General features: G+C 38.8%; 1 protein-coding gene across 3 annotated transcripts in view; it reads right to left on the minus strand.

The window, feature by feature from the left end:
* GPBP1L1 (GC-rich promoter binding protein 1 like 1) overlaps positions 1-21242 on the minus strand; it is a 31697-nt gene that overhangs the window by 5426 nt on the left and 5029 nt on the right. For 2 of the 3 annotated variants that reach the window (XM_056496962.1, XM_056496963.1), the window contains exons 2-8: positions 10763-11644; positions 10201-10315; positions 9780-9909; positions 9133-9416; positions 6371-6443; positions 5058-5251; positions 1139-1279 (exon numbers count right to left, since the gene is read on the minus strand). In XM_056496962.1, coding sequence (XP_056352937.1) covers positions 1139-1279; positions 5058-5251; positions 6371-6443; positions 9133-9416; positions 9780-9909; positions 10201-10260 — 882 coding nt within the window. In that variant the 5' untranslated portion in view covers positions 10261-10315; positions 10763-11644. Of the gene's footprint in view, positions 1-1138; positions 1280-5057; positions 5252-6370; positions 6444-9132; positions 9417-9779; positions 9910-10200; positions 10316-10762; positions 11645-18161; positions 18320-21242 lie in introns of those variants that run through there. The other variant, XM_056496964.1, reaches the window with a different exon arrangement.

Below are 21242 nucleotides of genomic sequence, written 5' to 3' on the forward strand. Positions count from 1 at the left end.
TAAAAGCCTGTTTAAGTTTACATATTTACCCTGTCCATACTGTGCTGTGCATTACATAAAAGGAAGTCTGTCAGCAGCACAAAGAACTTGGTGTAAAAAGAGAGAAAAGCAAAGTAAGGGAAAGGAACAGAGTGTAAGATCTATCTGTCAAAGTGACAGGTGCCTGTTTATTAACTATTGTCTTTAATGACTGCTTATACACTCAACTGTGGCTAAAGCAGAAAAGCGCAGGTTGCTGTGAAGTCAAATCTGCAAAGCAGAGAATCATAAAGATGACAAGGCCATATTTTAAAAGTAATGTCTATTACAGAACAAGACAAGTGCACAGCTAGAAAAATCCCCCAATTCTACAGTTAAAACAAGCTGATTTCAGATGTTGTGAATCATCATTTACAGAATCACAAAATCATTCAGGTTGGAAAAAAGATCATCAAGTTAAACCTGTAAAGAGCAGCTGCATTGGCCAGGAATTTATTCCAGTCTGTTCTAATTTTGTTCTTTTTTTTTTCTTGTGCTCTGTCACAGTTATTGCTGAAATATTAAGAGAATTGTATTTCAAGGTTCCCTCTATTTCAGACCAAAACTTGGGGAAAGTCAGTTTCCATCTCAGCATATTACCTCCTTCCAATGCCAAAATTAAAAACACATACTGCAGCTGAAAAGTCGTGTGTACACATGTTAAACTCCTTCAACCCCCTCAGAGTGCCTGTGCTGTTGTTCTAGAGAAAGGAAATTAGGCATATCACCTTCCTTCCCTTTCCTTTCCTATACTGAAAAACATCATGGGAATCAATTTGCCTACCTATTCACATCAGTTCTTGGTATCTGCACTCTCATACCACCAAGCTGACGCATGTCTTGTTACACAACACCATTTAATGCATTGGTACCTTTTTTTTTTTTCTGGAAGGAAATTCTAATACAGTTGAACAAACACCGATGGCTTTATAGCCACATAAACCCCATTTTTATTTTTTTCAGTGTATCATTGATGTGTCAGAATGTGCCAAGAATGTACAAGTGAGTCATCCCTCAAGGGTGCAAAGGTAGGTACCACATGCAGGGACGGCCTGATCATGTTTCTCTAGCAGGTGATTGTGACAAAAGCTCCCACCCTATCCCTAAGCCCAACCCTTACCTCTTTGGGAGAGGTGAGGACTGAGCCACTTGCCAGTACCGCTGGTTTGGTTACAGACACTGGACTGGTAAAGGCAGAGTCACGGGTGGAGGACAGCGAGCCTGGTTTATGATCACTTCTGTTGGCTTTCCATGGGCTTGGCTGTATTGAAGAGAACACAAATACAAACACAATGGTAAGGCGTGAGAAGAGGGTGCTTGCAAATATTGAAATAAATAAGCAACATTATGTTGGCTCTTAGTACGATTTTCTTCTTTTCTTCCCTCTCCAAGAACAGTGTCAACAGGTTTATTTTAACACCCATCATTTTTCCCCTGGCATCTTCTGTTTTCCCCAAATCACACACAACTTGGGTTCATGGGCACCACCCTTCAGTAAAACACCATTAACAGCTCACAGAGAAAATCCAGCATTGCCCTTCATGAACTGGAATCACCACTGTGTAATGCAATTCATCTTACAGCTACCCACAGATGGGAAATAAAAAAAAAATCCCAACTAAAATGCCATTTCTTAGGGGAACACTGCATGCCACAAAGAAAGGCTTCCAATCAAGTTTCTTTATGTGAGGAAGAAGATCATCATGCAACAGTTTTGATTAGAGTGAGAATAAAAATTATTTATTTCCTAGGGCTCTGAAAGTGTCCATCATTGCACCAATTTAGCAATAAGAACAAGAAAAAGAAGCAAAAGAACAAGAAAAAGAAGCAAAAGCAGCCAGTTTATTACAGTGCAGGATCACTTGCTGTTTTGGCCTAGATACTCTCTGCAGTATCCCTTTGATACACTGGCCATTTGGCTGAAGAGCAAAGACTTCAAAATAAGTTTTTATTACTTGGAATGTTGTTCTTGAAGCTCTCTTATCAGTCAGGGACAAACACTGTGAAGTGAGAATCTACAAAAACAATCCTAAGAAGAAACTTGTACCAAGTAGCACAAGTAAGATACTGTCTGAACATTAAAACTTACAGGTTCCTTTGACCCACTGGACTTCTGAAGTCAGCTTCAAGTCACTAGTCAAATAACTAATGCACAAATGGATTCAGTTAAATCAGAGATGCAACAGATCTTGCAATCTGCCAGCAATGAGAACAGAGGCCCTATTTCAGAATGTTGTCACTGTCTACTGGGTTCTTCTATAAATTTTTTAAAAAACACATTGCATGGGACGACCATCAGTTTCCTCTTCCATTCTAACTTAAAAATGAGCATCCCACACAATCAAACAGATTCTATAGCATCCAAGCATGCATTAAAAACATCCCCTTCAATGCTCAGAAACATCCTGATCTGCACAGTATTTATTGCCTGTACTAAAATTAGGGTGCAGTATGACTCTGACAAGTTTCTCTCCAGGGCTGCACCTCTCCATTCCCAGCTCTCAGCTGCTCAGGGCTGTTCTCCAGGCTTCTACAAAGAGGCAGCTCACAGCTCAGACAGATCCAAAGACAGACCCTTATTGCTTTCCCCGGGTGGCTGAGTGTGACCTTCATGGATTGCTTGACTGTGAGCTATTAGCTATCTTGATTAGCCAGAAAGAACACACTTGTTTCACTGCCACCAGCTCTCTTTCTTTCTGAACTACTTGGTACAACTTAACAAAATCATTTTTCATTCAGTTTTCCTGTGACAGCTTTCCAATACTGCTGACTTTGCAGAAAGGAATGTTTTAACTCCTCTACTACTTTATGCACTGCAATTCCTGGATAACTTTCTACAAGTCTTCAGGCTAATGCATCCTACCACAGCTGCTTTAAGGCTGTGACTTTAAAAAGGCATCAATGCACACAGATTTCCTGGCGAAGGATATGCTGATACCCCACCTTTTAGTTTTGCTAATGGTCACCATTCATTAACAAAAGCACTGTTGATGACATCAGCAGATAGGTCTTCCCACTGCAATCCCCACCACCGAGGAATATCACACTGCCCCAATAATCACAGCACCACTCAGTGCATAAACACTCAGAAATTAGCAGCTAAATCACTAAGTACATATTTATAGCCTGCTTAATTTGACTGATCTCTTGGGCTACATATAAAAAATTAATAGCTTTTCCACTAGCCAAGAACATTTCCTTTGTTATCAATATTGCAATATTTCAGGTATTAATCCAGATGTAAACCAGGCCTATTGGATTCAGTGAAGTAAAACCAAAAAACCCCTACCACTATTTTAGATGGATGCTGAACCTTCAGATCATAGTCAGTTTTATTCCAACAGTGAGCACTTCTTTTTATCTGAAGAATCAAAACCTACATAGTCTAATTTCAGAACGTGGTTAGGAAAAGCTTCAAGAGCAGCTCTCCTTGACTGAATTAAAGAAAAACCTCTGTCCATGGGCTTCAGAAGCAGCCACAACAAATGCAACAGTAATTGCTCAGCAAGCTGCAAGGAACAACTTGCTGTGCAATTACTGTTGCACTTGTTGTAGCTGCTTCTGAAGCTGCTACATTAAGCAAGCAGATTTTTATGTCCGAATTCTACATGGTCAAGCAACGGGTATATCATGACCAGCAGTAACAACACACATTCCCATAACTTTCAGAAGTGCATTTTCATCTTTCAATCTCTACATTGGTACAGCACTAACTTTCAGACCTCAGAAATGATCTTTGCATATGACAGCCAGTAACAGAGATAAGATATATGCACTGTGGGTCACTAAAAATCTGTTTAATTTGAAGCCAGAGACAATCTAACAGTCTGATCATAAACTGTACCTCTGGCCTTTTGTTTCAAAGAACACACAAAACATCCAGACTAAATCCAGGTCAGACTATATCTACAGATGTATCAATCAAGCTGCAAAAGCAAAAATAAAAGCCATAGGAGGCTTCCCATTCATTAGAAGCTGAAATTTGTTTACCTGTTCTAAACAAGAACATACATGGATTGAAAACGGTGCATGGAATGAAAAACTCCTTATAAATAACCTTTCTAATAAGTCAATTTATCCCATCTTACTAAGAAGTAGATCAGCTGACAAGTGTATAGACAAGATTATTTGAGAATCATTCTAACCACTACAATTTCTTCTGTAGCTGGCAGAATTTAACCTGAATTAACAAAAATTTACAAAAGGGAAATAAGCTCTAAACTTGTTTTCTTACAAAAAGAAGCTGTGATTCTCTTATTTTGCTTTTATATTTGAAGGGTGTAAGAATTACCTACTGTAATCATAGGAAAGATTTTGTTGGAATGTCACAGCCAGCATTAGCAATTAATACATTTTAGAACTCAAAGTATTTGGACATCTCTTTAAAGAATAATTTTAATAACATTTTTTTTTAAGCTTTTTAAATACTTTCACTATCAATACTTCAAAATTTCCGAGGCATCTATACATGCTGGTTCTCTGGAAAAATGGGCAAGATTAAGCTTAGAACTAAGGAAAAAATAAAGCCTGTTTTTTTTTTCAGCACTACTGTAATTCCTTCAGTAAAAGAACTGTAGCACAAACCCCATAGCTTTTCCAGATTGTTTTTAAGGCTCAACTAAATTACACCTGAATTACAGGATGTTACAATCTAATCTGATCTTAGCCTCAATTGTTCTGGACACATCAAAGTACCGTAACCCAATAAAGATTTTTCAAGGTAGTCATGTGAACAGTTCAAGCACATAGCAGCACACATTCCACCTCTCCAGCAGTGCTCGTTTTGTCTTATTAAGATAAAGATTTGCCTAATGCATGAGGACACACCCACTCAAATAGACCACAGTGTAGTCAGAGGTTAGTTCTCCCTATTGGACAAACCCAAAAGGCATTTTAACAGAGAACAACAACTTTAGTAGTAAATAGACCTCTACTGTAAAAGCCACTGCCCAGAAACTACTGGATTCCAACTCCTGCTACTTGCCGGGGGTTGATTCCTTTCATCTGCAGTTCACTAATTTAGTTGGAACCCCCTGTACCTTGGAAGGAGGAGCTGCAGGTTTAGGAACCAGATTTTTGTAGACACTTGGGACAATGGTGGTGGCTTTGTTGCCATTTGCCAGGTGAGAAACAGGTGATGTAAATGCAGCTGAGAAGGCGGCGGAAGGATCCTCTTTTGAAACCTTTTTGATGACCAGCATCTTGGTAGGTTGCTTGGCACTAGGGGGGTTTTCTGTAAAAACAAAACAATAGATTCTGAAATACAGATGTTCAGTTTCAGAACAGCTTCAGTATCCTGCTCCAGTTCCTCCCTCTCCATCTTAGACACTGCACATCTGATTCTGAGACCATCAGCTAGTCTTTCATTTCAACTCTGAAAGAAGGTACCGGATGTGAATTCTAAATACAATTTTTTCTAATTTAAATACAACAGCTCCCCTGAGCTGAAAGGAAAAACTTACAGTGACATCAGTTAACAGCCTTGTACCATTCTACAGAAATCAGAACAGGTATGATCATTTTTTGAGCAACATGGATCAGCTTTGTTAGCTCACTAACATAGCAAAAATATTTACATAACTTATACCCCAAAAGACATGCTGCTTTTACAAACAAGACAGTCAATGTTTCTTAGGCCAAATAAGGACATTTCCAGGAGCATAACAATTTAAAAAATATCAATAGTATAAACAGATAAAAGCCCCATAAATGTTGTCATTAGATTTAGAGCAGAACAACAGCTATGTGACAAACATACAAGAAGAATATAACCCAACAGTATTGCAAGAAGTGTTTTTCTTTTGCATTTGTACTATTTACAGTATCTAACCCAACTAGATATTAACAATTTTGGGTTTAACTGCTAGAACTGGTACCTTATTTCACTTTTTTTTTTTAAGGCATAGATTTGCAGAGTACATCAGGATCAAAAGCAAGGCTGTTCTGAGTTTAAAAAAAGCAACTGAACTCAAACTACAGAACTACGACAGCTTTGCTGTATTTCCACTATGAAGATCCCAAGTCAGGAACTAATGTCTAGTTCACTCCAATCTGCTCTGCCCTTCAAGTTATGTCTGTGTGAAACTGTAACTGCAACATGACAGGAAGCGAACATAGAACAGTGACATTACTGCCACTGGCTGTTTTTTTATGACAAGCACAGTTTCAAATAGACAAAAAGGCCAAGAGATTAGGGAAGACTGTGGGAGGAAAACAACAAAAGACAGAAAACAGCAAACTGTCTGCTCCACTTAGATCTTTAAAATATTTCTGAGTGAAAAATCCAGCATTTAAACACCAGTTACAACTTTCTGCTCCATCATCAGCATTGTGTACAGTGACCTTCACCTACCCCATACTCCAGAAGGTGTCCCTAAAGGTTTGTTCTGGTTGTTTTGTCTTCCACCTTCTGGATTCAAAGATGGCTGTAAAAAGACAGTGTAAATGAATATATTGTTATATCACATATAACAAAAAAAATCAGTATAAACATTTTTTTCCCAGGAACTCAGAGAATGGGTAGATTTCTCTGAACAGCACCTGAAGTGGAAGAGAATGCTTTGCCACAAGACATCTAAAAATCGAGTTTGCCCTCTCCCTGGTTTCTGCTGTATTTCCAGTGGAACTACGAGAGTGATCAGGATAACTCCTCTAGTCTTCTACTACAATTAAATAGATTTTACCAAGTAGCACATGTATTAAAACATTAGGTATTTGAAAGCAGCTCAAAAAATAAAACAGAATCCACATCATCAGTATATGAAGAATCTATCCTCATTTCATAGCTATTTTAATACAATAATTATGCATGAGCCAATTAAAATAAACCACCCCAAAGCAATACTAGATTCATAATGTAAAGGAATATATTTACTGACAAAATCTACATTTAAACTTGTATCAAATTTCAGTCCACTTTTTAGGACAAGAGTGCATGCAGACCCAGTGCTCTGCAGACTTAAATGGGATTCAGTTTCAGAACTCAGCTTGATGGAACAACTAAAGACATATCCAAGCTCAAAAGCAGAGTGAAGAAAATCTAAGCATTCAATGACAAGTGTTCCTGATTAGCTATTCCTCTTCCCCTGTCCTAAAAAACCTCAGTTCAAAATACAGCCACCTTTTTCCTCTTTTTAATGAATTACTCATGTCAGTTACTATGGTGACAGCATAACTCTCTAATAGTGAGCATCTGATATAGTAGGTATTTCTGTTCTATAAGAGTAAGGAAAAAACGTCACACCATAGCATAAATTCCTGCCTCAGGCTCCAGAAACTCCTCTGTTTAAGTGCTTCAGTTTTTAGCTACAGGTCAGTTTTATAGCATGGGTGCTCACTTAGACTTGAAGCCTGCTTTGCAGAGACCTTTCAGAAAAATTGTTGTCAGCCACACAGGCCTAACAGTTACATACTTAACCACAGCATACAGCAGTTTGAACACTATGGCAAAGACAGTACAGGAGTTACTAAACAAAGCTTGCTGCTACCCAGCATCTGGTATTATCATCTTAAAAAATGAAGGAAGTAATTAGAGAAGAAATAGCCATGTAGCTGGGGAAGGCACCCATCAAGGCACTAGAGAATGAAGTATGTGGAAAAAAGATTTAGACCAAGATAGACAACAAGAGATTGCACAGTTGCAATCATTGCAATATTTCTAGATTTCAACAGACTTCTGACAGTCAAAAAACAGGCTCATAGCCTGAATTACAGTATTCTTGAGAAAAAAGATAGCAGAAATCCACACACAAGCTTCATCCCTGCTCTCCAGCTGTTAATCACCCTGTGATACAGGCTCCTGCTCCAAGCAGCAGCAGCTGAACAAGAGAATGCAATCACCTCCCAGGCCCTTCACTGAAAAAACCCTAACAGCTTAAATCAAACTGCCTCCTGTGGCAATTTAAGTACAGGCTCTGGATTTTGGCCTGAAGCAGCTGTGGGTATTCATGTATTTCACTCTGACTCCTAAATTCCTGAGCAGAAGTCATCAAACTGCCACAACAATTTCAGCTGTGAACAGCCTTCCAGAGACAAATGCTGAACAAGACAGCAAAAACCTCATGATGATGATACATGCAAGTGTGCACAGTATCACCAGAACCTCTCATTACAGGAGGCAGCAAAGGCTTTAGCACTGAAGATGAAGACAGAGGAATTGCATTAGGGGAAGGGACAGAGTTACCAGAACCTTACAGAGGATATTCTCCTCATTACACTGGTCAAAAAGAGCCTAGAGACAGCGAGAAATAGATGCAGAAAGAAAAACACACGGTCTGATGATATAACACTCTTCAGGCGTCAGGAGAAATAGAATTAAATAGAAAGGAGAAAGCAGAAAAGGTGCACATCTTTCAAAGCATTAGCATTAAGGAAGGCTAAGGATGAAAGTTGTAAGTCCAAGTACTGCTTGATAAAGTTCAAAAACTAAAGATACTCCAGTAAAAATAGAGCCAGGATGTAAGAGACTATCATACTGTTAATACCACGTGAACCAAAAAGCTGATTAAGAAGAAAGTTGGTGAATTGGAGATGTTGATGGAAGAAATGGCTCAAGAAACCCTGATCCGCAGATTAACAGAGAGAGAGAGGAAAACAACTCTGATAATACTATTCAAGGCAGAAGATTCAAGGCAGATGGTTGCAAAGGTCTGAGCATGTCATGAACAAGCCTGGGAAGGTTATCACAAACACCATCATGTATCAGAGCGAAGGAGACAGGAAGACTGAAGCAGGCAGACTGAAGATAAGCTGAACAGATGTATTTCTAGGAGCAAAAAAAAAAGGTTTTGCAAGCAAAGCCACGAAGTCCATACAACTACTCTTCCTCTGTCACCTTATGGGTTTCACTGAAGACCTGGCTTGAATGTTACAATGCCTTCAGTTCTTCATTTGGCAAAACATATGAGCCAAACCCCATAATCCAACACATCTTCAAGTCCTGAGGGCTCTGGGTACCAATTAGCATCCTATCAGTGCCAGAATAATTTTGTTAAATTTTTTTCTGTCTCAAACATAGAATGGAATGCAACTCACCACCTATCAATGCTAATACAAATGAGATCTGAAAAGCCATTTCTCACACCTTCCACTTCTAGTGAGAAGCTACACACTTACAAAGTCCTCCTCCTCAAACTGCAAATGCTCTTTATCTTCCTTCTTCTCTTCCCTGGATTCAACAGGCAGCTTTTCTTGAAAGGCGGAACTTTTCCGAGAATGGAAGTTGCCATTCCAGTGGCGATGAACTCCAGTTCCTCCTCCTCCACGCTGGTTCACACTATCATGGCCCCGTGAGGGACCATGCCAGCCAGGCTGACTGCCAGAAAGCCCAACATGAGCTCCTTTAGAAACACCAGAATCTACAGAATCATGGCGGAGAAGGGACGGCTGATGCCAGCAGTCTAAACAAAAGGAGATATGCAAGTGAAAAAAATCAACACAGTATGCAGAATACTGGAAATATCAGGTTGTTTTTCTTGTTGTTCAGCCAGTGTTCACTAAGTAACTGCTCATCTGAACTTATTAAGTACTGTGTGATTATATGAGAAAACAAATCAAGCTACACAATGCCCATACAGCTACTATGAAAACCTACAATTAAGGCCTGAGCACATTGCACAGGAGAAGAGAGTAGTACAACTTCCTCATAGGATGTTTTGAAAAGGTAACAGTTTGGGAAAATTTTTCTATTCTGCTGAATTCTTCATTCTGTAGAATATTTCCAAATTTTGCTCTCGGGCTGCATTCTGATGCTTCCTACTCACCTCCTGCAGTTCGGAGGGGCCCATTATTGAAAAATCCATCGGAAGAGTTGTGTCTCCTGCGGCTCACGCCAAAGCGGCCCTCTCCCCGTGGAAGATGCTCTCCATGTTTCTCAAAGGTGGCTGCAGGGGACTGAAGAAAGTAAAAAGTCATGTAATGAAGCACTCATCTGGACTCTCCAGGAGCCTGTCAGACCAGCAGTGACATTTGCCTAATTGAAAAAACCACCCACCCGCACGTTCTTGTATGAGTTTTCAATATAGCACCCATAACTGCATCGATTAGCCAGCAACGTCAACGAGCCTGGATCTGATCAAAGTGGCTCACAAATCCACCTGTCTCCCACAGAATCACAGAGAACCCAACACACTGATCTTACACGTGGTCAGAGCTGTGAAAGGAGCTGATCTGTATTACTGTTACCTTGGTTGACTGTGGTGTTGAGAAGTTAAGCCAGGCAGGAACAAAGTCATGCTGCGCCATTTAGGTCCAGTGTCTCCCTTCAATAAAATGAGGCATCAAACCTCATGGCCAGGCTCTGTAAATGAAAAAAACATTCCCTGTCATCTTATCCAAACTGAAATAATAACACTATCTCTCAAAGTTTGGCCTATAAAAATAGGAAGGGAAAAGTACTGAAGTTTTTTGTATTATACTTGAGCATTTTTCTTCTCCTGTTTTGTTCCTCTGACTGAAACAGGTAAGAACTCCAACATTCCCAGTTACTTCCTGTTTACAATTAACACACCCATGAGGTTGACAACCATATGCCAGCTTTTGCACGCCTGTGTTCTTTCCAATATATCACAGCAATTTCTACTGCTCAAAATGATGAACATTTCACTATTGCTCCGTATAAATGAAATCCACCTTTTTTTGTGGAAGGTTCTCCAATTTACCATCTTGCTTTATTTTTCAAATTTAATTTATCCAGAAACAAATCAACACTCCACAAGCAAAGTAATAAACACATATGATCACTTACCCTGAGTTTGGCCTCTGCAGTCCAATGTCCTCAGTTTGTGTGCTTCAGTGACCTCTGGGTTCCTTCCTTCTCCAGAATTCTGGAAGGCCAGCCTTGAGGCAATAGTGCGTCTCGAAGCAGAGCACGAGAGGCCGCACTTCGTGCCAACTGTGCCCTTCACCCCCTCAGCTGCTCATTTTACCCTCTCTTTGCACTCTCACTACAAAAAAAAGATACCTAAGAAGGTAATTTATATTTAAAAAGGCCACGCCCACGTTCACCTCATTAAATTTCCTCTGGTTGTGGTAGTACAGAAATCAGCCTTTACATTACAAAAAGATTTGTCAAGTCTGCATGACAACATTCAGAGCAACATCATGGTTAATACTGAACAGATACACTCAAGGCTGCTGGACAGTTCATGATCTGCAGCAGATCAACCTAAACACTCTGGAAAAATGATGTTACATAAAAATGCTTGCCCTAAATGCTGAGATCTAAACAAGAAGCATCTGCCCAAGTGCTCTTAAAATATAAATTTCATTTTTATCACATACATCTGCTAAAAAATGTAAAATATTTTAAAAAATGAATGTTAGGATATACTCTAGTCTCCACGTAACTTGGCTAATGCTCCACAGAGCTAAGCAGTACTTGATATATAGCTCAGAAGCAGGCACAAATGTTCTCCCTGTTTTTCACCATTTACATGCTGAAACATAGGTCACATGAACAAAAAAAGCCAGGTCCAAAAATAATCTCTTCTACTCTATTTTTTGTAGACTCGGTGCTGCTTTTAAAGGGACACAAATAATCCACAAGAGCTTCTTGTTCTACAGTGAAGAGTTCACTTCTGGGTCATAGTCCTCTTCCATCAAAGAGGTGAGACAGGAACTGTCGTCACTGTAAAAAACCAAACACAACTCCATCAATACAAGTGGCATAAACACGACAAAGTATGACTAAAGAGAAGAGAAAGGGAAATTGTGCAACTGTAGTGCAAGTGCCAAAAGCTATTTGATCTCCAATCAAAACAAAACCTGAAATAATCTAATTTAAAAAGAGTCCCTGAAAAGGGCGTTTTTACTTTTAAATGACCACTTCCCACATTCAGTCCACATAAGGGCGACAAAAACAATCAGAATAAAGGGAAGACTGGAGAAACTGCATGCAGCTGATGAAAACAATTCCCCACTTCATAGCAATTTTAAAACCTGCTTCTAAAATAATGAGACTCTGGGCTGCAGGTAGGCCTGGCCATTCCAAATGCCTCATCTCTACATGCCCACATCACTCCTCATCTGTTCCAGTACAGCCAGACTCCTCTCTCAAGAGGATGATGACACGAATACAAATGGTATTCCATTAACTACTCCATAGAAAATGCCACCATCAGCACCAAAACCTGAGTTATTCTATGACCTTTTTTCTTGAACCATCCTACCTAACCAGAAGCAAATGAATAGTTTAGTGATCCTGAAACAGGGAAGTTTTATTACTCTTTTGATGCCATCAGCTGTTTCACAGGATGCCCTTAAGTGTTCCTTATAATGCTTTTATATTTGACTTATCAGAGTTTGTTTTGTTTGTTTGGATAGGGTTCCATTCTTTGATCCGTTTTGTTTTTAATTGTGTTTATTAGGTCATTCTTTACTTAAGCATGTGGATTTAAAAAAAAAAAGTTTAAAAGGTGATTTTGATCAAGGCTCAAGATAAACACACACTGGGAAAGAGTAAAACCATCACCACTTTTTATCTTCTGGGTCACCCCTTTAATAAACCCCTTCATTTTAATGGGTTTTTTTTGGTTTTAGTTTTTTTTTTCTTTTTCTTTCTGGAACTAGATGTTACTGCTGCATAAAGGAGTTTGGAAAGATGGAAACACTTCTGCCCCTAAGATCTGAGCCACAATCACATTTCTGCAGACAAAGTAAGAACAAGCAGCCTCACAATGCACATAAACTACCAGCCAAGATGAGGAAAAACCAGCATGGTCATGGCTACACACAGTATTGACATGGGAACTTTCGGAGCACCCTACCCTGAGCTACAATCTACTGAGCATCACACATTGCAAACAACTCAAGTTTTAATCTATAAAAATGTGTTTTTGTATTTAAGGGTAATTTTCCAGTGTGCATAATGGACATAATGGAACATCTGCTGCAGACAGAACAGACTTTCCATCCTGCTGAACTCTGTACAGGTATAGAACTCTTTCAGATGTGACCTTCTAAGTTTACTAGCAAACGTTTGAGCAGTAAGTAGAAGATAAAAAAGGGACAAAGTCAAGGCAGTTGACTATATTTAAACAAGATTCATTACCTTCTGAATAAATATGCTTTTCAGAATGAACTGTATAGCAATTAAGCTATGTCAAGCTATTGATAGAAGTTAAAAAATTTAAGAAGTTGATTGAATGATCCTTGAGAATGGCTCACAATAATGTGAAAAATGGACCTAAAGAAAGCCCCAAGAGAACTGTTCTCTGGATTTAAGGTAATAAAATACATGAACACCACAGAACTGCAGTTTTGAAGTAAGAACAAGGTCTGAGTACAAAAAAAAATAAAAACACCACTGAAGTACAATACTCAGGTTCCATTTACCAAAACAAGGAAAAAACAAGGTAAAAGCATATCAACAGTTTGTGTTGCTGCGAGTCTTCCCTTTACATTTCAGCCCAATCAAAGCAAAGCTGAAACATTTTGTAAAACTCTAACCACCAATTTATAGATGATCTTGCAGAGATTTGGGTCTCCTCAGGTGCTATTCTGATGTCACTGGTAGTATGAGTGACATGGGCAATCCTTAAACAGTGCCTAACATGAATGTAGACAGTCTAGGACTATGCCTAGACCTGACTCCAAAATTCAGAAAGGACACAGACCGCCCTCCTGGGCACATCTCAGCACAAAAAGCAGAACAGGTACCATATTTAAATGCAATACTTTTTGCTAAAGCAAAAACCTTGTTAGATGAAGTGCTGTTAATTATAGTAGCACTGAAACCCTTCAGTCTCCAAAATTAGCCCACGTGCCCCCTTCTCATATGCACTGTCCAACAGCTCATCTGCAACCTACCTGACACCACTTCCATAACCTACCACTCTACTGACAACATCATAAAATCCTAACAGGCAAGACCCAAAGTCTCTCCATTACCCTCTCTGACAGCAATCTATAATAAATTCTTGAGAAAAACGGCGCAAGACCAAGAACAAATAGCATCAGGACTCCCAGGATACTTTCTCAGACTTTTAAGCCTGAGTCTGTATTAAAATTTAATACCAGTCAGAGTTCTATGCAAATCTGTTCAGTTGCTTTGTTTTCAGACACATTTACACATTTCTGCCTCCAAATGAGAGTGGGCACAGTCTACTTGTGCTTTATGTAGAAGTCAATTTATAGCTATTAAAAAATACCAGCCTCAATTCAACTGGATATTTTCTTGTGCTAGCAAAGTGCCCAACCACATTCTATTCAGTTTTTCATGATACTCATGGACTCATCAAGTCATGCATCTTCCAAACTAAGAGCATCCATGAAAGCCTTCTGAATACCTCTAATCATCCTTATTAGCCTTTACTCTATTCTTTAGGTACAACGTCACCAAAACGGCATCAAATGTTCAAGATTTGGGAGTATGGCCCATTTAGGCAGTGCCAAATTCCTAATATCTAACTGCATTCCTAATATCTAACTTAGTTATTTTTCCCCTATTACTACACAGAACTGAAATGACCTTTGACAACTACTCAGTTCTTCTAATATTGCATTTACAGTTCAATCGAACTGATTTCTGCTTCACTATGGAAAACATAGGGACAAAGATCATTACTAGCCACTCCCAATTCCAGAAAAAAGGCAAACAAAAGTGCTTGTCAATGCAAATCTAATTAATTATTGCTTTCCTTTTAAATGCAAATTATTTCAGGTAATACAAATCAGAAAAAGAGAAAATAATAGTAATACCACTAAATGAAATGTTCTCTGCAGGCATACCTCCTTACAGAACAATGAAATCTGCTTTAATGAGCTTTGGTGTAGGGAAAAAAAAAGATTGCCTCTCAACTATCCCAAGATACTATTTCACCCATCAAAATGAATAAATCTTTGGCAAGTAATCTAAGTACGAAAAAGAATTAAACTTTGTATTATCACCTGGGTTCCACTTATTTTTAAAGGTTAATTAGAATGTTAACAATTTATATTATCATGTAACATTAAAAATATCTTAACTGTTACTGCATAGCAACCTATTTTCTTAAGTTTTTGTTGTTCCAAAAGTACTTTTTCCCTTGTTAAGTGCTTAAGTTTCACAACTAAATATCATTCACTTCATCATTTTACATGCAAGTTGAAGTGGTATTTATCACTGAATCAAACAAAACTGTCAGGTGTTCTTTTATATACCAGATTTTATAGTATATTTGTCTAAACAAATATTAAAAACTGGCATGAAAACAGAAGAAACATACAGGCCCATTCAGTTTAAAGATCACAGACTACAGTAAGAAACATCTGCAGTCAGAGACAAACCCCCATTCTCCAATAGCCCTTTCCTGAAGTTCTTGCTGCATCACAGTTTAATGGAGTTGCCTGGTTGTTTGCAGCCTTCTGCTTACTTTCATTTCTACTCCTAATACAGACTTGATCAGACTTAATCTCTAAACCAGAATTTCTAAAGCTTTGACTCTCAAGTTGTGCTTTTCAGATATACCTGTCAGTGGGAACCAAGGAGGTGTTCAGTGTGTAAAGACCTACACTGACCAGAACACAAGCCTAGAGAGAGGAGCTAAATATAATCAGAGCCACTGAGCTATGACATTTTTCACTGGAAACTGATCAAGATATTTCAGAACTCCTAAGAAACAGAACAGATAAGCCTTAGCAGCCATGCATTTTTCCTCTTACTTCCTCTTCCATCTCCTGCCTTGCCTACAAGGCTGTAAAAAGCAACAGGAAGCAGTCTCCCCTGAGTTCCAGACTGCCTGCTGTGCCATGACATGCTGTTCCAGCACCTCTGGGAATACCTGGAACTAGGGCTTCCAACCTTTGTCCACATTACGTACTGCAGTGCACACTTCTGAAATGGACACATTTTACTGGGTGCTTTTTCTGCTTCACTGTACCCTGCAAACATCCCCAAGTCCCTTCAGCACTGCTGTCTACCAAGATTCCTATAAACAGCCTCTAATTCAGTTTCTACTTTCCTGCAACAGCAAATCACAAAGATGTGGAGCCTCTAGCATAAAACTGGCATAAAAGTAAACTTTTACCCTTCATTACACATTTATCAATCCAGTTAATAGCAGCTGTAAAAGGTCATAAGGACAACACCTACCCCTGCCACAATTTCAGTTCACTGCATTTCTATCTATTACTCTAAATAAAACATGTTTACTTTAAAGAAGTAAAGATTTGTTTTTCTAACCAGCCAAGCCAATGGGGATTTCAGTAATATTCCTAAAGATCAGATGTCAGCTGGGTTGCAAAAGCATTCAGAAGCATTAGTGAACAATTTAATGGATGCAGAAAGCAGAACAGAATTTACTTCCCTCATCAGTTTTCTTTCTGTGAAGCTCTTTTAAAGTTATTTAATCAAACAGATATGCCCAAACATTTGAAACAGATCACTTTCCACTTTGCTACTTTTTGGAGTAGTGTCACTGAATGGTGTATGTTACTTATGATAAGGAGTTAATACAATATACATTCACTGAAATACCTCTTTCTAATAACCTCCAATTGACCCAATACATTTACAGAAATAGGGAGCCACAGCCTGGGGTCCAAATGAGGAAAAGTCAAAAGCATGCTACTGATTTCCTTAAGGTTATCAAAAAGCCTCATATGAAATGTCACTATTCTGTTTGCTAGAAAACAAACAAACAAACAAGAGCATGGCTTGGTCTTACTGTCATTGACATTTTAAGATAATCATATTTGGGCACACAGACTTAAAGAGCATCTAGTTACAGCCCCCCTGCCACAGGAAAAGATACCTTCCACTTGACCAGGTTGCTCACTTCCAGTGATGGGGCATCCACAACTTGTCTGGGCAATTTGTACTAGTGAATCCCACTTGTGACATAATTACAAATCCTGCTTCAATCCAGCATGCATTATGAGGCCTCACTGTAAAAGACACAAGTGCAGCATAACTCCCTCAACAGTTGTCATAACAACTGGTGAGCCACATCTTCACAAGTTGAGATCATTCATTTCCAGTTCACCTACATAAAGCATCTACAAAACAAACTTACTTTCCCTTTGCCTTCACTTCCATTAAAACAATTGTCTAGACACACCTTCACCCTGTCTGCACTGAAAACCAGCTCCCTTTGGAGAGGACAAATGCAGATGTTCCTGAATGGCACGTACAACTGGTAGAGCTCACACACCTGAGGTATCAGGAACCAGAAGGACTATATCCCAGATATGCCATCTCTACTTGTTTTTTCCCATTAAATCCCACAGCCAGCCCTCCAAAATGGCCGCACAAATGTAAAGGAAAGCCCTATTGATTAAAAATACTGCAAAAAAACCCCATTGTCTAAATGGTATCTGGCTTCTGAAAAAAATCTAGTATCTAAAAATGCAGAGCATCACTCATAACAGGTTTTCTAGAATTACAGAAATATGAGTCCATTTTAGAACACTAAATGATGGATTAAAATGTTCATCATGTACTAAACTAAAATCTTCCCAGATACAGATATTAAATGTTTTAGTGAAAAGCAGCTATTACTGAGAGATAACACCTTGTTTTTCAAGCTAAAAGCAAATGAATATATCTTGCAGAGTCATCAAAACTGTTTTGTATTCTAGACAGAACACTGCTATATAAATCTGTATTTCAAGATGAAAGCATGCCAGAAGCTTGGCCATACAAAAGTTCTTGCAGAGTAACAGGCTAGGGGTGGGGGAAAATCATACCAATGGTTACATACCTGGCCATTTATGCAAATCAGATGACAAACCAAAATGAACTGAAAATAAGAAAGGGCCATACAGACATATATATGTCCTAACCCCCTTTTGTCTACTGTCAGTCCTTCCACTGATATCTCACACAGCTCTGCTTCACAAACAACCTGTCCTTCCACATGCTTACTTTCCACTTCTCCAAGGTCATGCTGACCCAGTCTTACCTCCTTCAATTCTCCTGGACAAACAAATACCCCCACAAAACCACATACTGAGAAAGCCTTAGCAGTCTGGCCTCATGAATACATACTGAGATCTACAGGGCAGGGGTTAAGGAGATGATTTTTTTCCTTATTGACAGCAATTAAATTATTGGCAGCATACAAGAGTTACAACCAAGTAACAAAGAAAAGTGACTTCTAGGACTGTCAAACAAGAAAACACCACTAACAAAAATACCACCTTTAGAAATGCTATTGATTGAATACCTGCCCTTCAAGCTTCTGTTGATCCAAGTTTCTGCAAGCAAGGTTACCACACAAAAGCCAGAAAACTTGTCGTTGGAAGTACGTAATGCAAAAGCCCAAAGCACATTTTGGAAAAGGCAGCATCTGTGGAACCTGTACAGAAGCCTGTGTAAGATGATAAGTCTCTGGACCTCAGCCAGCAAGTGTGATACATCAAAAATGAACCCTTCCACAGGGTTTTCGTGGGTTTACTCCCCAAAGCAGCAAGAATACCAAGATAAAGCCATTTAAAACATGTAAAATCTAAAAGGCTCAACTTCTCATAAGCACAAATTAGGAGAGCACAGGCTTTCCAGATATTATGCCTACCATCAATTACTCCTGGGTGTTTCATACAGTGCAGCCACTGGCAATGCTGTCATCCCTTATGCCTCCTGTGCCTGTTAAGATTCCACTTCCTTCCAATGCCCCTTTAACTGTCTTTAGTACTGTTTATGTTAGAGAACCATGGTATTTACCTGAAATATTAAAACCAGTTTACTGCTCTACCCTGCTGTAGAGAGTAGGGTTTCAGGGATTGTACATCTCTCTTAAACAAGTTCATCTATTGACACTACAGATACAAACCAAAGAAATGTACTTTAAATAGTATTAGGCTTTAAATGTGAACATTACTCTGAACTTTCAAACAGCTTTAGCATTATATTAAATAAGGTATTTTAAATCTGGAGAAGGTATTCTGCTATTTTAATCAAATCCAAAGGTCTTTTTAGCTCTTTAAGGAATAAAATCAAACATCTATTTTGTACTGCACTTTGATCTACAGACGTTTTGCAAGTAAGTCAAGATAAGGCTCTGTTCTGCCCAGCTTACACAGCACAGCACCTTGTCACAGATGCCTTCAAGGTACCACTCTCATCCCCAAACCCTCCTGACAGAATGAGTGAAAGGGCAGTGAAGAGCCCATCTGTGCAGTCTGCCCAAAGCCTTAAGGAACAAAGTCACTTCTACTGCACAGTAGCACACACCAGGATAACGCTCTCCATCATCAGGAAAGAATTGCAAATATGTAATTACTGCCTTATCCCCACTGTATGCTACATACCTCCTGCCTACCTGTCTTCCAGAAACGTGAAGAGTGCCTAAGCAAAAGTTAAATAAGTAGTTCTCCAGTACCTTAAAATAAAAAAAGGGATGGGTATTTCCCATGAAGGGTATTTTATAAACCACTATTTTTCGAGGGTTATTATAGCTACTATAGCACATTTACATTTAAATATATTCTGTTTGGAGTGGAGAAAAACACATTTCCTTTGGAAAACAGCCTCAAATGCAACCAGACTATTTATGAAATATTTGTGTCAAGGCAAGGGAGACTACAAATCAAGTAGAGGGAAGTACAGATCTGCATTCCAGATGAAGGATAAGCAAGTGGAAGGCATGTCATTTGCAAAGAGGAAGGAGAATTGAAAGTCAACAAAACAGAGGACAATGAGAAATAAGAGACCATTCTCCTAACCAGTGCTGGAGTAATTCTTCCCCTTGATACCATTGCCTAGGTCCTACAAGACCAGTACTACAAACTGGGAAGGGAGGTGCACTCCAGTTATAGGTACTTCCCCTAAAGACAACCTGCCAAGACTGAGGGACAGCTCATACCTCTGCCTCGCCCTGTATCTGGATTATTTCCAAATCCTTTTACATCAAGACCAGGACAATATGATCAAACTCCACATTTATTTGTCTGTAACTAGGACATGACAAAGACATGTTCACTCAGCACTTTTCAGCATATGTACAACACCTGCATTACAGTTTGTCAAGTTTACATTGTCTGCAATGGTTTTCATTTCATTGGTTTAACATTTTCAACACTTTCTGATTAAGAAAGTAATAAAAAACATCAATGCAGAAAAGTCACTGAACACAATTCAATTTAAAACAAGTCTTATACATATAAAATAAATTGCAAACATAATATATATTCCAGTAATTTGATCTCTTATTTAAAAAAAAAAAAAAAAAAAAAAAAAAAAAAGTGATCTCTAGTCCTCTGATCTAATGATTTGCTGCAGCTGGGACATATATCCTCTTTGCATGTTCACAGTGTTTTCCTGGAGTTCTCTCTGTGATCTAGTCCATGAAACAGAGTTAAAATAAAGCAAGGAGTTTGGACAAAATGTTATCCAGCTGGTTTGGGCTTTGTCTTTAGACCTTGAGGAGAATTATTGTGCTGTTCTTCTCCAGGTAATCTGTGCAGGCCAAGACTAAAACTCTGTCTTCTATCTATTCTTTTATCCTAGTACTCTGTCTTCTATCTATTCTTCTATCCTAGTGTCCTACAATAAATTATGGAATAAAAGCAAAACATCTGTGTGAGAAAAAAAAAAAATCTTCATACATTGCACAGTTAAGCACCTTTTCCAGAGATTTAAAAGAATTTAACTCTACCCTCTTCCATTAGATGTCTTTAAAAGTCAACTAAGCAATGCTCCCTCCTTCACCAATTTGTACAGTAATCTTCAGCCTGCAGAGGTCCAAAAATTAATCCTAAAATGTCACACGAAGTATCAGAAAAATGAGTTTGTTATCAGCAGACTGGAATTCATTATGCAGCTATACATACGTCCACTGGAGTATTTTTTGGGAAGCTGTAAATGAAACCAGATTAGCACACCAGCATTCTCCAGTGTATCTCTACAATCTGTTTTGGTTATGTGTATGGCTTGAAAGCCTGTCCCTGCATCTAACGCCTCACCCGAACCAATTCTGCTGCAATTTCAACTCATAACTACTTGTTTTATTGATGATGGATGTGGAAACCTGACTAAACTCTCCTTGCAGGTACCTTTTAAGAAATATTTTCCTTAGACTAACACTTCAGTATTCCCTGACTGAAAGGCAACTTTAGCAGGTGTTTTTTTTTTTTTTTTCCTGGGGAAGTCTCACAGACCACCCTTGTATCCCAGCACTGTTTGGCAGCAGGAAAAGGATCTACTACCATAATCTGGGATCAAATATAGCCATGCTTTAAAAAAAAAGCCAAAAACAACCGAACAACTCACCCTCAACCAGTCAAATTTTACTGACAAAGATCAAGCT

This window comes from Oenanthe melanoleuca, chromosome 8 (assembly GCF_029582105.1).
Source record: "Oenanthe melanoleuca isolate GR-GAL-2019-014 chromosome 8, OMel1.0, whole genome shotgun sequence".
Classification (NCBI taxonomy): Eukaryota; Metazoa; Chordata; class Aves; order Passeriformes; family Muscicapidae; genus Oenanthe; species Oenanthe melanoleuca.